Source organism: Zingiber officinale, chromosome 8A (assembly GCF_018446385.1).
Source record: "Zingiber officinale cultivar Zhangliang chromosome 8A, Zo_v1.1, whole genome shotgun sequence".
Classification (NCBI taxonomy): domain Eukaryota; kingdom Viridiplantae; phylum Streptophyta; class Magnoliopsida; order Zingiberales; family Zingiberaceae; genus Zingiber; species Zingiber officinale.
In genome coordinates, this window is record NC_056000.1 from 11,377,217 (window position 1) to 11,395,145 (window position 17,929).

Consider the following 17,929-nt stretch of genomic DNA (forward strand, 5'->3'; position numbering starts at 1 on the left):
AGGGATGTCAAATCCATATTTTGATTCTAATTCTCATCTATCAAACATCAATAATGGGACCCGCCTACCAAGCTACTCCTAAAGCTTGTTTTTTTTTTTAAGATGTTATATATATAATACGATTAATAGAAAAAATTTGAATATTTTTTTTATAATATTGATTTTAAGTAATAGTGAAAATTACTTTCTTATCATTATAAGTTACTTAATTTTTTAAATAAATTTCAATTTGTCCTCGGGGTAAACAAACTGTTCGAACAAGGGCTGGGACAAGTGACCCGATTGGGCTATTGCAACCCCAGGAAGGCCAGCTCTTGCTCGTCGAAATAGAGGGAGAAGCAGCGGCGACCATCGTGGGCGATGCCGGAATGGCCACAGAACAGGAGGCAGCAGGTGGTGACGCTAGGTCTTGGGACGAAGAAAGATACAGGAAGAGCATTCTCCAGGAGAGGGAACTGCGATGTCGAACTGTCTTCCGAACTGCCTTCGCCCCTTCCCAGAACCCTAACCCTGATATCCTCGTCGTGGCTTCCAGCGATGGTTCCTTGTCGTGTTACTCCTTGGCTTCCTGCATCGCCTCTATGTCTCAGGTAATCGATTCGACGTTGCACCCGTTCTTTTGAATGCGTTATGAAAGTACATTTTCTTGTTAAGAGGTCTTCGATCATGTTTTCTATGACGTCTGCTCTTTAGCCTTAGTTAATTAAAACACGCGCAATCGAAAATTGAAAGAATGGGCTCAATAGAATAATGCACATTGATTTGAAGGCAAGAACACTATATTTTCTCGGTAATATAGAATTTCCCACTGTATTTATATGGAAGTAAGTTGGAGGTTGGAGCATACAAATATGTTAAAATTAATATTTAAATTAAAACTGCTACATATTATACTTTTTCTTACTCGTTGACAACTAATAGAAGACCAACAATACTATGCTTTTGTGATTAATGATGCACTGAAAAGATACAATCTTCTCCATATTTGACTTTATAAAATGCTGTTTATTGAGTCCTAATATCGTCCAAACTCAAGTAAATTCTGTTTTAATATGGGTTTCCACAAGATTGAAATATTTATTCAATGCAATACATTGATTGGAGAGAGGAAACATATCTAAGAGGAGTTTAGGAGTTTTAAATTGGATTTGGCAAGAATAATTTCAATGCATTGCTCGATGATAAATTATTTTCAAGGATGCTGGTTGAGCTTTATTGTTTGTATATAATTTGGTGACTGTGATTGGGGTATTTCATCATCTCCAGGATTTGTAACTATTCTTTTTCTAGATCATAGGCCATTTGTTTAATTGTAAAGTATAGTAGTTCTGTAAATCTGAAAATTGAGCAGACCCAAAGTTGTAGTGATGCACTATTTGAAATTTCTAGATTACCTCATTTTGCTACTAATTTATGTGGTTAGGCTTTCCAGGAAAACATGCATGATATTGTCTTGATGTGCTAGGGCTAGGCTTATTGAATGCCATTCCTCCAAGATATTTTTCTGATATTTTTTTTCTGGTCCCTTCTTATATTTTCAGTACCAGCAGTTAGATATGGCGACAAATCTGAGGTATGCACTTTTTTTTTCTCATTAATTATCTTTGTGATTTATGAAAGTGCCTTATTTTTTTTTGCTCAATAGCCATCTGCCCATCTGCTTTTTCAAATCAGGACTGCGGCTGATCCATTGTCAGCAGACCCACTTAGTATCATTCCAGCACACAAAGGCCCCACCTATGATTTGAAGTTCTATACTCACGGAGAGAACTGCTTGCTTTTTAGGTCTATTGATTGTGATTATGTCTTCTTTGCTTAGCTCTTTAACATCGGTATTTGTTATGATTCTCAGATGATGGACATGCGTGCTAGTTATTTGCTCCATCAGTGACAGTCTTTCTATGTTAAATATAGTTGTCTATGTTATGCAGTTGTGGTGACGATGGCCGACTAAGGGGTTGGAATTGGAAGGAAATACTGAGTTCACATATTGTTGTGGATAAAAAGACCCAGGGTATGAATGTATGAGAAGGCCAGTTTCTGAATTCATTGGTTAAAATCTGTACAATGCACTCATGAAATATGTGCTTTCATTTACTCCATTTCATTTTTTATCCTTACAGGTAATTTGTTGAAGCCAATACTTGACTTGGCAAACCCACAACATGAGTAGGATTTCTACAATATTACTAGTTTTGAAATAAGTTTGGTGTCCTTATTTGATTTTAGTATATATGAATGAGATATCTGAAACATGATATCTCATTTGTGCAGTTGTGCTAACAAATTCATGCATATTTATATATACTAGTTTCATATATTTCAGTCTGAACTTTTTTAGTTTTGGTTGTAATGATTAAGCCATCTTTGGTCATAAAAACATGTATGCTACATTCATTTTATAAATTCTAATAAGGCATCAAAGGAGGGTTTTTTTTAAGTAATGCTACTCTCTTTAGGCAGACACTTCTATTTTACCATGAATCTGCTTTGTCTAGCATGCTGTTTTTCCTTGTGTGGTTTTGGTGCACATAAGAATTTCAAACTGAAGAGCTTTCTTCTTCAACTTTTCAATATTTGTATGTCTCTTTATGTTTCTTTTGATATAATGTCAAATTACCTTATCTTTCCTAATTTCAGGGGTCCTTGGGGGGCTCTATCGCCAATACCTGAGACTAATGCCATCACAATCAATGAACAGGTTATTGTTCATTTCCCTTTCTGTTGTTTGCTTTGCTTGCATTTTAAGTATGTTCTGGATTATTGATAGTGGTAGTAGATAAGAATGCTACTGGATTTGCTTTCTAAAGCCTTTGAGTGGTTTTGTAGTGTATTTCTTACACTTCCCTCACATTCTTATCTGATTCTGAGCACTCTTGTGACAATTCAAAAATTTTCAATTATCTCACAGTTGGAAGTTCCCCAATATTCACCAATTTCATTATACCATTCCCATCAAGGATAAGGAGTTCTATAGTGTTGTGAAATTTGTTGGTTTTATAACACATGTAATTTGATTTTCCATTGGAAGTCCCCCAATACTCACCAATTTCGTTATACTTTCCCATCAAAGATAAGGTGTTATATACTATTGTGAAAAATGTTGATTGTATAACATGTATAATTTGATTCATCATTGGAAGTCCCCAATACTCACCAATTTCATTATACCATTCCCATCAAAGATAAGGTGTTCTATAGTTTTGTGAAAATGCTAGATTTACAATATGTATAATTTGACTTAGCATTGGAAGACCCTAATGCTCACCAATTTCGGTATACCATAGTACCATACCCATCAAAGATAAGGTGTTCTATAACATTGTGAAAAATGTTAGTTTCATGACGTGTATAATTTGACTCAAGCTTAGCTTATAAGTAAACATTAGCTTCATAGTTCATTATAATTAGTGTTTGGTTTCATGCTAAGTTATACTATGTATCTTTTATAATTTTTTTTATTTGGCAATAGTTTTGCTCTGCATTCTTCAAGAAAATTTAACTTAATGCATGGGGTTGGGACATTTATACCTCTTAATACTGGGCTTAGGCATTACTTTTTGACCCGAATGGCAACAAAATTAAATTGATGCTTGACCAGCCCATCTCTTTAATGATCAGTTCTACTCCTATCCATCCAATGATGAGGCCATAGGTCCTACCCACACTTCCTTTAGTTGTTGAATACATTATAAGTTGATTTGCACTATGGAATGCTGGTGATGAACATCTTTGGTGACTAACCAAATTCAGTTTTTGAAATAGGAAGGCTCAGTTTATTCAGCTGCTGGTGATGCTCGTGCATACTCATGGGACATTGTATGTAACTAATCCACCCTCAAAGGGGGTTTCATTTTTGTATGTTTATATGCTTATTTGATACGTGGAGTTGATATTTATTTTCCAGCTATAGCCTTTAATCATGTGGAGCTTTATTGCATTTAGGAAACAGGGAAACAGAAAATGGTATTCAAGGGTCATGCAGATTATTTGCATTGCATTACTGCTCGTAAATCTAGTCATCAGGTAAGTAAATGCCATTCTTTTTATCTGCTGTCTAAACCCCCGTCTTGTTTTATCATTAGAGAGCTAGTTAGCACGGTGAGGAATGTTTTCCTGTCTTTAAGTTAACAAAAAGACATGGTTGAAATGCAGAATGATGGAAAATAAACTACTCTATATATAGAATTCAATGGCCTAATAGGATCAATGTATCCAACCTCAAATAGTTGGAAATTGTGGCCTATTGTTGCAATAATAAGACTAATATTAAATAATATTTAACTAGCACAGATATGCACTTTGCATACTGTGATGTTTCTCTAATAATTTTACACTTCTGTATCAAATTCTGTTGCATGGTTCACACAAAAAAAATGAATTTGAAGTTTTCTAAAACAACTTTTTTTTTGTATTTCACAGTGTTAGGACCGGGGTTGGGGGTTGAATAGCTCGTTTCGATTTCTTGCTTGCGCGGTGGAAACTTGGAAGCAATGCTAACTCATTGTGTTTACTTGGTATCCACTTCCTTGAGGTGACTAATCCAAAGATCTGGCCCTCTCTCACACATACACTATGAAAGAGCACCTTCTCGGAAATAATCTGGAAGTGGAGAAGCCTTGTACAAACACACACACGAAGAAATACAAGAAGAAGAAGAAGATGAGAAGCTAATACAAATGAAATCTTACAAGATTACAACAATGAAACCCTAGCTTGCTTTCTTCTTGCTTGGAAACACCTTTTGATCAACTTGGAAATGCAGCAACACTTCACTCTAAATCTCCAAGAATTGGCCGTGTGTCATTGAGAAACTATGAGCGAGAGACATAAGAAACAGTGCACGTGTTAACCCTTTTCTAGGGCTCTTCGACTGCCTTGAATCGCTTAAGATTCTCCTTAAGCGATTACTACCTCTGCAACCTGCTTAGAACGACTATATTTTTAAGCCTAAGCGATTACCCTAATTGCTTAAGAGGGGCAGAATTGATTCCGCTCCTTTCTGTTCAATCACGAGAAAGACCCGTAAGCAAAAGCTGCCTTGCTTAATCTCTTACCACAACTCGCTTCAGGACCTTTCTGTTTCTTTAAAATGGACCTTAAAAGGCCTGCTGAATCGCTTATCCTAAGCGATTTAGCAGCTTTCTGTTCCCTCACGTCAACGACTCTCTTAAGTGATTAAGCCTTGCTAAATCGCTTACGCTCAGTGGGAATCGTTTAGCCTAATCGATTTTAATACCCTAACTTGCTTAACTTAAGCCTAGGGTTCCATTTTCCCAACATCCGGTCAATCGTGACCTATTGGGGGCTCCTCATTGTCTAGCATTCAGTCCACTTGATCTGATGGGATTTCTCCATCAAATGTCTGGTCAATCCTTTGACACACTTGGACTTTTCTGCTCGTGCCAAGTGTTCGGTCCTCTATGACCCACTTGGATTTCCAAACATCAGGTGTGCTTGACTTCACTCACTAGACTTTTCAATTGTCTGACTTCACTCACTAGGACTTTTCACTACCTATCTTCACTCACTAGGATTTCCCTATCTAGCTTCACTCACTAGGACTTTCCAACTGTCTGATTTCACTCATCAGTACTTTCTCACTTCCCGACTTCACTCACCGGGACTTTCTAATTATTTGGCTTCACTCACCAGGACTTTTCACCACCTACCTTCACTCACTAGAACTTTTCAACTGGACTTCCTCATTGCTCGGCTTCACTTACCGAGACACACCGAGTGTTCGGTTAATATTAACTCACTTAGTTTTTCTTCTTTTGTCAGCCATCCCATTGGTCTTGCCCTTGCTTAACCTCCAGGTAGGACTTTCCCAGTCAAGTATCCGGTCAACCTTGACCTACTTGACTACTCTCTCATTTCAAACTGGTCAACCTGACCAAAGGAGAGTTGTACCAACATTCTTTCTAATGGACAATTGCACTTGTAATGTTCATATATTGTCTAACATCAAAACTTAAACTTGAGCCAAATTGGTCAACTTTGACCCCGACACAATTGCACCAACAGTCTATCACTTTCATTTTATTACAATATAGTCATCTGATATTACTTTTAGATCTTTGACGAAGATTTATAGTTAAACTCTATTGGCAAAAATCTTTGACGAAGATTTATAGTTAAACTCTATTGGTCATTTTTTTTGCCTTTAATTTTAGAAAATAAGTGATACAAATTTTAATTTTTCATTTGTTTTTATTATGAGACTGTCTTCATATATATTTCCCCATATTTATTATTATCAATGTAAACTGCTTGTATAATTTTATCTTAGAAATTCTTTATTTATTTAAATTAATTTTTTTTATTTAGTTCTCTTACAAAGCTTGAATTATATTTGCATATTATTAGATTTCAATTATTGGTATTTTTAGATTAATCCAATAAATCCTTGTTCAGAATTATTGGTGCTTTAATGGAATATATAATTCAATCAAATAAGACTCGAAATTGAAATCAATCAATAAATTTATAATTTAAGCATTATTGGTACTATATAACTCCATTCTAGAATTTTTAAGTAATTATTAGTTTCTAAAAATATTTAGGGTGCGTTTGGTACACACATTTTTCATTTTTATTTTCTGAAAAACGCGCGTTTTCTGAAAAATGGTGTTTGGTTTGCGTTTTTCGTGCTTATTTTCTAAAAAAATAGCTAGCGTTTTCTAGAAAAACAGAAAATGACAAAAAGTCGTTTTCTGTTTTCTAGAAAACGCGCGTTTTCCAAAAAATGAAAATGGAAAACGCGCGTACCAAACGCATCCTTATATTTTTCAAGATTTTAAAATTAAAATTTAGTATTTGCAAAATTTCTAGAATTCTAGAAAAAAGTTAAGGAAGGAGACTATGGTAATTGAAAATCAATTTGGATTTATGCCTCGAAGATCGACAATAGAAGTTATGCATATTCTCAGACAACTAATTGAAAAGTATTGGGAACAAAAGCAAGATCTACATGTGATTTTCGTTGACTTAGAAAAAGTTTATGATAGAGTGTTAAAAGAAATTATATGGAGAATTCTAGAAAAAGAGAGGTATTAGCGTAATATATATAGAACTAATTAAGGATATGTATGAGGTCGTAACAACAAGAGTGAAGATTTTAGGCTGATTAATCGAAGTGTTTCCTATAAAGATAGGGTTACAGCCTAAGTCCGTATAATTTTACATTAATCATTGACAAACTCACTAGACACATCCAAGACACGGTACCATTGTGTATGTTGTTTGTAGATGATATTATTTTGTTAGATGAAACACGTAAAAAAGTAAATGTTAACCTCGAATTTTGGTGGTAAATACTAGAAGTGAAAGGGTTTAGGCTTCGTAGAATAAAGACAAAATATATGGAATTTAAGTTTAGCAATATTAGACATAATGAGATAATTGTTAAGATAGGAGATGTTGAGTTGTCTAGAACCGAGAGCTTTAAGTATTTAAGTTTTTTTTACAAAATGATGCAGGGATTGAGAGAGATGTTTTATCTAGAATATAAACAGGATGGTTGAAATGGAGGAGAGCGTCGAGTGTTTTATGTGATCGTAAAGTATTTCTAAAACCTAAAGGGAAGTTCTAAAAAAATGACGATTATACCTGCTATGTTATATGAAACTGAATATTATACTATGACTCAAGCACATAGGGTTGTAAATGAATTGAACGTTCGTGAACAAACTTGATATTTGGCTTGGTAAGAGTTTGTTTATGTTTATTCAATGCACATAAGATCAAGTAAATAAATACATTTGAACAACTTGTTAAACTAAACAAACAAACTTGAACACATGTATTCGGCTCGTTAATATTTGTGCATAATGTTTATGAATAACGCTCATGAACCATATTCATTAATAAAACTCTTATCAACATACTAAATAAACAAAAAAAGAAATTTAAAATGAGCAAATAAGTTTAAATTATCAAGCTCAATAATCAATTAAACAAATAAAAGATTAGCTCAAGCTTATAAAAAATGAATCAAGTCAAGCTTGAACAATCATTTCAAATGCTTGATTCATTTTAGGCTCGACATCTACATCTTAATGCATAACATAATACAATTATAACCTAAGCTTTATGCCTTACCAAAAGACGGAACAAATGCTTGTTTAAAATTTCCAAAAGTTAATGAGCACAGTAGTTGATCAAAGATAAATGTAACAAGGCGAAGCCTTAGTTACATAAGCGATACCATAGACTGCTTTTAAAACTATGTGCGCGCCCCTTTCATTTTGTTCATCCTCAGGTTTTACAACTAGTTTTTTACTATGTCATCTAGTGCCTAACCTTTTCAGCTATTATTCTCTCGACACTAAATTCTCACCACTTTGGCATTTCAAATTGGCAGTTTTTACATCTTACGTCTTCTGTTTACTAACTCATTTTTGTGGTTATCCCTTTTAAGATTATCACAGGTTCAGAAGATGGAACAACACGAATATGGGGTGAGTTAGAAACTTAATAGTATAGTGCTGTCGAATGACCTACAATCTGGAAATATATGTGCACTAGCTTTTAAAATTTATACTTGGAACATGACAGTATTGAACAATAAAATGTCTGAATGTTGGTAAAACTAAATTGACTAGTCCATGCGTATTATTCAATCTGTAGATGGTATTCTTGGACTCTAGTGAGTTTCCATTGCATGACTTCTCCCAACAAATATGTCTTGTTAGTCTGAATCTGAGTTGTAGAATTTGTTAAGACAAGTGAAGGTTGAGAGAGTGAAACTAATATATCTGTATTGTTTACTGAATGCTCTGGCTTATGTAAAATAATCTTTTGGAGATACTCAATCAAATGTTTCTGTCTTTGAGACTCCAAAGATCACATGAATCGCTTAATGCTCTTAGAATCAACTTTTTTTTGTGTTCCTTGCAAGGGGGTACAGATTGACTGGAAATCTGATGAGTGTTTTTTAATTCCTAGAACCATTTAGTATTTACATAAAGATTAGAATTTAGAATTTCAAAAACCTGAAGTCCTCACATCTGTGGTTTAACTTAGAAGTGATGGTGAAAAACTAAGGTAGAATGAGGCAAATAAAGAAGGTAAAGGTTGATTCATTGGTTCCGTAGTGGCTATCAGCCTTTTGGCGATATCAGATAATAGCTTAATTTATAATTTTTACATTCAATTTTATGTTTTTCATGCTCATGAACATGTGAGATTTGCTGATTTATGCAGCTCTTGAATTATTTGTATTTTAGATTGTAGAAGTGGATTATGCACTCAAGTTATACAATCTGGGAGGAACCTTAAGTCTAAGCTGTCTTCTTGGGTCAGTTGCGTTGCCATTGATTCAAGTGAAAGTTGGCTGGTACAATTTCTATCTTCAATGCATTTGCTTCTGTAATTTTTTTTTTGCTTTTTTGAAATAATGTTATTCTACCTCTAGTTTCTTCTTGTATAGATTTTATTAAAATATATGATACTTCTTCATTGGGTAGCAAAATTAAACTATTTTTTAGATGATAAGTAAGATCTATTATTAATTAAAGTTCAATAGTTCTTTTATTTTATTTCTTGTTTTGATTCAGAGTAAAAGTTATTTAAGAAATATAATATTATTTAGAGTTGGAGCCAATCAAATTGTGTGAAAAGATCAAGTGAGTCAAGTCGGTTAAGTTGGTCGAATAAGATATACCAACCATATCAGGTTGGAATTGAGTGGATTGGACGTGTTTGAGTGTACCAGCCATGTCAAGAATATTTTGTGGATCAATCAATCAGGTATGTCAAATGAACAAAGAAGATTAAACACTCAAATAGATAAGTGGAGCATATAAGTTAAGTTGGTTGAAAAAAATAGAGATCTAAAAAAGTTACATAGATTAAAGCATAGTTATATCAATTTTATTATTGCAACCAAATAAATAAATGAAATGGATCACTGCTCTTTTCATTTCATTTTATTTCATTTTTTAGTTTCATTTCATTTCCATTCCATTCATGTGTATCAAATGCAACCTTAAGGGGGTGTTTGGTTCAAGGTAATTGGTGATAACCTTAGCTATCCATCTTAGGTTATATTATTTAACCTCATTTGATTTAGGTACAGATTGATTCTCAAGTTATCATGCATGCCTGTCAAGTCACGACGTCAGCAAAAGGGTTATGTATCTCAGAACCTGATTATCTTCGAAGTCTAAGGTTTTTCTTGATCTCACGGTTAACGAGAATCCAGTCATGAGTTGTTGTCGAGCGTGATTAGCGAGTGGTGGCAAAGCTCTGCGGCGGTTTGGGGGTGGCCAATGAAGGACACATGTGAGTGGAGCTTCGTCTTCCCGAATTGGTTAGTACGGGCGTGGGCGTCTCGCATGGCTTAAAAAGGAGAAGGATGGGGCGTCGATGTCTTGTGTGGACGGAGGCGACGTCGGCGGACGTGCACTTAGTCGCTGCTTCAGCGATAATGTTGCAAGCACTCGTGAGGAACTCTAGTACGGGCACCGACGTCTCGTGTGACTTGGGAAGGAGAAGGATGGGGTGCCGACATCTCTTGTGACAAATGCGATGCCGGTGGACATGCAACGGCAGTGTTGTAGGCACTTGCGAGGAACGGGAAGAGGAACGACGACGGGGAAGAATAATTTTAATTAAAACTTAGGTTTTAATTTTCCAAACTTAGGTTAAGTTCCAATCCACTCCCAGTCTAAATAGGATAGCCAAAAGGACTTTTCTAAACCCTAATTGATTTATCCCATTAAAATATTTAAAAATTCCTGAAAAATCTAATAAATTCTATATATTCATATAAATTTATTTCCTTATAATATGAATTATATTATTACTATTTTTTTAAATAAAATATTAAACTAAGTTATACGCTAAAATCTTTAAACAAACAAGTTTTTATTGCATTATTTAAGAATAAACCAAACGACATTAGGTTATGTTTTATTTTTCATAACTAACTAAGGTTATGCATGATAACCTTGAATCAAACGCACCCTAAGGGTGCGTTTGGTTGGGGTTTATCCTTGATAACCTTGTTATCCATCCAAGGTTATCAACGAAAATCCTATTTGGTTTAGGTAATCGATGATTCCCGAGTAATGTTCAATGTCTGACACGTCAACAAAAGGGGCATGCAACCCGGAATCGGAAAATTTCGAAAAACTGAGGTTTTTCTTGATTCCGGGGTTAATGAAATTTTTTTACCCAAAATACCCTCGAATAAGAGAAAAATGTGATAAAAAAGAAAAATGTAAAGAAAAAAAAGATAAAATATAAAAAATAAAAAAAACTTTTAAAAAATAAAAAAATGTAAAAAAATAAAAAAATTAAAAAATAAAAAATAGAAAAAACATAAAAAACATAAAAAATTTAAAAATAATAAAAAAATGGAAAAACATAAAAAATAGAAAAAACGTAAAAACTTTAAAAACCGTAAAAATAATAAAAAAGTTAAAAAATTTAAAAAATATATAAAAATAAAAAATAGAAAAATTTAAAAAATGTAAAAAAAATAAAAAAATAAACGTAAACAAATTAAAAAAACTTTAAAAATAAAGAAAAATGTGAAAAAGAAAAAAAATGTAAGGTTTAAAAAATAATAATAATAATAATAATAATATATATGGTTGGTTTTGTAACTAAGGATAATATAGTAAAATATTAAATTAGGTTATTCATTAAAACCTTCAAACAAACAAATTTTTGTTGCATTACTTAGGTTGAACCAAACAATATTTGGTTATGTTTTATTCCCCATAACCTTGGTTATGTGATTACTTGGTAATCACATAACCAAGGTTATACATGATAATTTGAACCAAACGCACCCTAAGAGTTTTACTAATACAACGTTGCAAAAATTAACCTCATTCCTTATGAGTAGACAATAAGATACTTGACACTTATTGAATTTACCATATATATTTGCTCTGCTCATTTTAATTGTTTCTTCAATATTTGTGCAGTTGTGCTATACCCTGTTTTTTCCCCCATGGTTCTACAAATGTTATGAATATGCAAACTCCACCCATCATATAATCTATATCCCTGTTGTTGCTCCATCCCAATTAGATATACATATCAGTGTGTTGGTGGGTTTCACATGCTTTTATACACTTTATGCATGCTAATGTGTACATGTGTATGTGCACACCATATCTAAATATAATCTAATTAAAAAAAAAGTAAGGATAAGTGGATTAGTTGAATTTTTGAACTAGATATGTCCCATAGCATATCTAAACTTTGGTCTGATCGAAATATATTCTTGTTTCATCTAAACTAAGCAAAATGCTCTGGATAAATTAAATATATATAGGTTGCATATGGATATTATTTACATTAAAGTAGTAAATATGTTTTACTTCTGATGTCATGCCCTTCTTTTTGTATGACAAATGAAAGGTTTTGGATAAGTAATGTTCCCTTTCAGGCTTGTGGAACTGGTGCTGGATTATCAGTTTGGAGTTTGCTATCCTATGAATGTATCTTTAACATAGGCCATTATGCTCCAGTGCAAGATTTGCTGTTTGATGATAATCAGGTAAGTTCTTATCAAGATGCACACTGGGCCCTGTCTAAATATGTGGTTGACTACATGAACCTTTTCAAATCTATGTCAAGGAACTTTAACTCCTGTTAGTTCTATTTGTCTCTTGGAGTCCTTTGAGATATGCAAATTTCTTATTAACTGTTAGCTGGATAGACATATTCTCTTTTCTGTCAAATCAAAGTTTTCGATTCTAGGTACACCATGCTTGTTTTGGGCAGCTGAATTACAACCACTAAGTAATATGCTACAGTTGTGTGTGCTGAACCACTGTGGACATGGCACAACACTTCATGTCGTCGGCATTTGTAATTTTTAAGCTAATTCATTTTAAATATAAACTGTCCCTTTTTTGCTTGTACTGGTTTGGTCATATCACATATACAGTATTTGACTACTTGTCCATTAGAATCTGTTGAATATGTAGGATTTTTTACCTGCTGTGCTATTGGTAAGATAGGTGATACGACCTTAATCCTGAAAAAAAAAAGATTGATGTAGCACTTTACTAGTTCTCACTTTTAGGATCTTCCACGATTCGATCACTTTTAAGTTATTATAAGCAGTTTTCTAGTTATCACCAAGAGATTTTTCTTGTTAGTCTATAAATAGGATAAATATAGTCGTATTCAGCCTGACCTAGAGAATCTGATATCTAGCATCACAAAATCAATGACTAATTACATTTCGGTCACTTTGAAAATCTACATCAGCTCAGTTTTATCTGCTTTTTCTCTTTACTAAAATATGCTCTAATACATTTGCAAGGTTTGATCGACTTTCATACTTAATAATTGATACGAAAGAATGTTGCAGACACGAACTTGCTAATTGTAGTTAGTATAATGATGGTGATATCAAGGATGCTTGCTACAATCTTACTCTCTTATCCTATCACATGTTTTGGTAAAGTGGCATTCATGTTCTAATATCATATTGCTCAGACTTGGATACCAGAAGCACAGATATGAATTTAGGTGACCAATATGATTTTTTGAGTTTTTTTTTTATACGTGATCAATAGAAGTGATGGCATCAGTCAACTTGGTGTTAATGTCAGGTCATCTAGCATGAGTCCGGACTCTGGAGGGATAATTGCAAAGATAGCGGTGTCTAATAGTACTTTAAAATTCAGCTTTACTTGGCTGAGATATGCTTAAAGAAATGGTTTAGATGGGAGTCTGCAAATCTGCAACATAATGCAATTGCATATTTTGATGTGCTTTTTTTGACTAAAAAGTAAAAATTATGTGAACTTTGCAGTCTGGAGAGATGTCTAGGGTCTACAGGAAAGGAGTAGGTCAAATTTGGAGAAGGAATTTAGTGCATGAGTACTGCATTAGTTTGTTTCAGTGATATTCTGTATTTGCTGATGTGGACTTTTTGGATGCTATTCATAGAAGTGTTGATTTTCTGACCTGCTCTAGATACACTTAAGTTTTTATCTTTCCAGTTTGTAGGAAGAATGACTAACATGAGAGGACAACAAAAGCCTAATATGATTTCCACTACAAGTCCACGCAAGCAAATTCATGATTTCCTTTTTTTTCTTTGAATAAAACAATAAGATCGTAAAATTATTTGAAAATCCAAATTCTTTGCAAGGTTCAAATTCCAAGTTTCGTTAAAATGAAGTCAAATTGGTTTTAGGAAGCTTCATTCTTCTCGTGATTGAGCTAGACATCTGTTTTAATCCTTTTTTGGATTGGAATTGTGGAATTAGTGATAACTAGCTTAAATGAGAAATAGGTGTTCATTATACAATGACCCTTAGACCCTTGTAGCCAACCTCAAATAATTAACATGGATTTTGTGTAGTGCAGATGTCAACTTGTACAGTTTTCCAACTTATTATTATTTTGTACAATTATTTTAATCAGTTTTTGTTTGTATTCATAGCGGACCCAACCTAGTGGGATAAGTTTGTTGTTGTTGTATTCATATTGATTTCTCCATTTCCTGTCACTATGTAGATTGTTGCAGTTGGATCAGAACCTGTGCTTACTCGTTTCAGTATTAATGGGGCTACTCTTTCACAATTAAAATGTGCTCCTCAATCTGCATTTTCTGTTTCACTGCATCCTTCTGGAGTATGATTTTGCTCACTTCTTTTAAGTTTCATTTTTCTACTAAAAGATTATATACTTGTTATATTTGTTATAATGGCCAAAGAATCTATTTCAGGAACTTGTATAAAATGGTCAATGTTGCTTTCTTAAGTTGCCTTGCTTATCAATCGGTTATTATTTTGAATCCTAATTAACATGCCGGAATCTCACATCAATTTTTTAAAAATTATTCTTTGGAAAGGAAAATATGTGTTTCACTTCTGCATGGTATGTTAGTCACCTGTCCTTTTTTCTAGTATCATTGCTAGGTGAACACTAAAGAATATATTGAGGGATAAAAGAGCTGTATAACATTGAAACAATAGGTTACATGAAAGTAGAATATCTCTTCATGAAAGTCTGAATTTAATCAAATTCAGTGAGATGTGTTTTCAAAAATCTTTTCTATATGATTTGCTTGGCCAAATATTTGAACTACATTTAAGGCATTAGATCTTCGATGCACCTTTATCTTGACTTGGCCTTTGTTGTAAGCAATTAGATTCTAACTGTAATGTTCCAGAAATCTATAAAAGTTATAGCAAAAAAGTTGAATAAAACAGAGGTGATGATTGATTGAGAATATTGCTAGAGTTCCTTAAAGTTGCAAATTATTTGATTTTCTTTGTTGACTAACAAGAAAAAAAAAAAAGAAAAAAAACAATCCCCTGGGTAATTTTCTGCTAGTGTCTTTCATCTCTTTCAATGATATAATAGGAAATAGAGTTCAATGGCGTAAAAGGATTCATACAGCCGACCCCACTTAGTGGGAAAATGCTTGGTTGTTGTTGTCTTTCATCTCTTTCAATTTCCCATCAAGACAAACTGCTTATTTTTTTATTGTTCCTGCTGGATTATGAAAAGTGTTACTGGCTTGATCTTCAGGTTATAGCTGTTGGTGGGTATGGAGCTCTGGTGGATGTTTTATCACAATTTGGTAGCCATCTGTGCACGTTTTATTGTCGGGGCTTGGATAACTATTCATGAATATCTATCATCATTCTGAATTTTGATGGTATTTGCACTTTGAATTCATCTTGGCAATTATATACCTGAGAGCTTGTTGCAATGTGCACTGCAAATGTTTCTTTGATTGGATCAATCATCTTCAATGGAACAGGCCAAGTGTCTCGGTGGAAGCTTGCATGCTCGGCCAATTTTAGTTTGACGAGAACTTCTAGCATTAGTGCTTTCTATATTTTCCAATTCGACAATTTGTGAAAATTTCTAAAAATCATTATCTTACTGGCTGTCTGTATTATGCTTCCAGTGTTAAATGTAAATTTGTTAAGGTCCCAAGATGAAGATTTATCTGAAATAATGAGTTTGAGTACAAGAAGGCATATTTTGACTAGAATGTTATTGGAAAAATATATTCCATTTTTTGAACCAGTGCATTTGCGTGATTAGTTGAAACTCTCTTCACAAACAATTATGGTGGTTTTTTTAAGGAAAAGATATAATCATTGTGAATGGAGTGTATATCCAGGAGTGAGTATTGAGTAGATGGGCAGGATAACAAATTTCTCTCACTATATATCTATAACACTGAATGTATTCACTCGTGTCTATTAGCTTTAAGGGTGCGTTTGGTTCAAGTTATCATATATAATTTTGATTATGTGATTATCAGATAATCACATAATTAAAATTATGAGAAATAAAACATAATTAAATGTTATTTGGTTCAATTTAGATAATGAATAGTTAAATGCATGAAACATTGCTACTCTTGGAAATGCCGAGCAAATCTCAATCCAAGCAAGCTTGTGCCCTCATTTTGAACTGGCAACATAATTGTTGTCATCGTCTTTGAGACTATTTTATTTGTTTTCATTATGCTTAGGCAGTTGCAATTATTTTTCATCCAACGCAATTAGATTATATCTTTTCCATTAAATTGTCAGTAGGCAACTCAATTTACTGTTATTAGATCCTTGTGCCTTATTGCAACACCTTCATTTCTCACTTGCTAGATTTTTCATCCATCAAATGCAAGCTGCATCAGCAAAATTACGTATGCTTTCTTTCGCTACGTGGTCCAAATTTTCCAACATTAACTCATTTTATACAAAATCAAATTGCCACATCGCAGAATTATTGTAATCTTTAGCAGGATTGTGAGATATGTGGTCCAGTATAATAATTTGTTTGTGGTTGTTTTTCCAGCAATTGGGTATAAATGTCTTGTCTGCACTCACAGTTTATTTTCACGCCAATTCGGATCAAGCTTGGATTTGATAAGAGAGTGGCGAGTTACATGAGTCTACCTCCCTGTCAACATCAAAGTCTGATTCCATGGGACAGTGAAGTGTTGATCAGTCTTTATGGTGCCAAAAAGTAAATACGTTCGTCTTCAATGTTTTCATCAATCCGTCTCAAGGTCAATACAGAGGAGATAAAATACGACCGATTATTAACTTTTGAAATAATGACTATCACATATCAAAATTTGAATCATAGATCTCATGATAATAATATTTTATGTGCTAATCACTAAAATGTCCTGAAAAAACATTGGAGTGAAGTGTCCATCAATCTTTATGGACCACATATAAGTTGAATTCCTTTCCAACTTATTATGCCTTTTCAACATTAGAATATAATTTGACATGCTAGCCAGCACTAAAATTTTTGCTGGAGTCTGGAGTCTGGAGTCTGGAGTCGTTGGGTCGCTGCTACTCTTGCGGGCTATCAACTTGTCATGCAAGGTACGCAACAAAACTCGAAAAACTATTTCAGCAAATATCATATGGATTTTCGATGGTTACTTGATTAGAAGAACCAGAAAAATGAACAGCAGAGTAAGACTACCAGTGTTGAAATTTTAACAATGCGTGCCAGTATTTTGACTTTTCTACTATCACAGGGCATTGATGTGTTGTAGGGGCCTCTGCCCATTCACTTACTGGCACTATCTCAAATCCCGTTCTTTATTATTTGGGATGTAAGCCCGAAATGGTAGGCGTGAGGCCTCTGTCAGCTCCTGCAAACTCTCTCTCTCAGGACCATCTCTATTGTTCTCTCATAAGTAATCTATCCTGCTGGATTTGGTAACAGAAAGGACATCACTCATGGTCAAAGCCTGAAGCAGGGATGATACGAGGGCCCACACTTGTTCATCCAATTTTTGGGTTGGAGATGATGTGATGAATTACCCGCTCTTCTTGCTTGTCATGAATTAGTTTCCGTTTATATTGTTCAGTACTATTTTGCTTTATCAAGCCCGTCCAGATGAAGATGAAGATGAAGGAGAAAGAAATAACTGCAACTCACAAATATGTCGAGGTAAACT

The 17,929-nt window shown here is 33.8% G+C and overlaps 1 protein-coding gene across 2 annotated transcripts; it reads left to right on the forward strand.

Annotated features, from left to right (window-relative positions):
- The first annotated feature begins 237 nt into the window (after window positions 1-237).
- On the forward strand, window positions 238-15,977 carry LOC122012437 (THO complex subunit 6-like). 2 transcript variants are annotated; one of them, XM_042568980.1, is made up of 14 exons: window positions 238-590; window positions 1,542-1,573; window positions 1,675-1,785; window positions 1,932-2,014; window positions 2,124-2,169; window positions 2,641-2,701; window positions 3,766-3,819; window positions 3,946-4,026; window positions 8,423-8,462; window positions 9,231-9,340; window positions 12,410-12,520; window positions 14,500-14,616; window positions 15,520-15,649; window positions 15,755-15,977. In XM_042568980.1, exons 1-13 carry the CDS (start codon window positions 369-371, stop codon window positions 15,619-15,621), a joined length of 1,170 nt encoding a protein of 389 aa, XP_042424914.1. In that variant the 5' UTR covers window positions 238-368; the 3' UTR covers window positions 15,622-15,649; window positions 15,755-15,977. The 2 variants fall into 2 exon arrangements, with proteins under 2 accessions (XP_042424914.1, XP_042424912.1); XM_042568978.1 differs by having other exon boundaries at window positions 15,520-15,977.
- The last annotated feature ends 1,952 nt before the right edge of the window (window positions 15,978-17,929 follow it).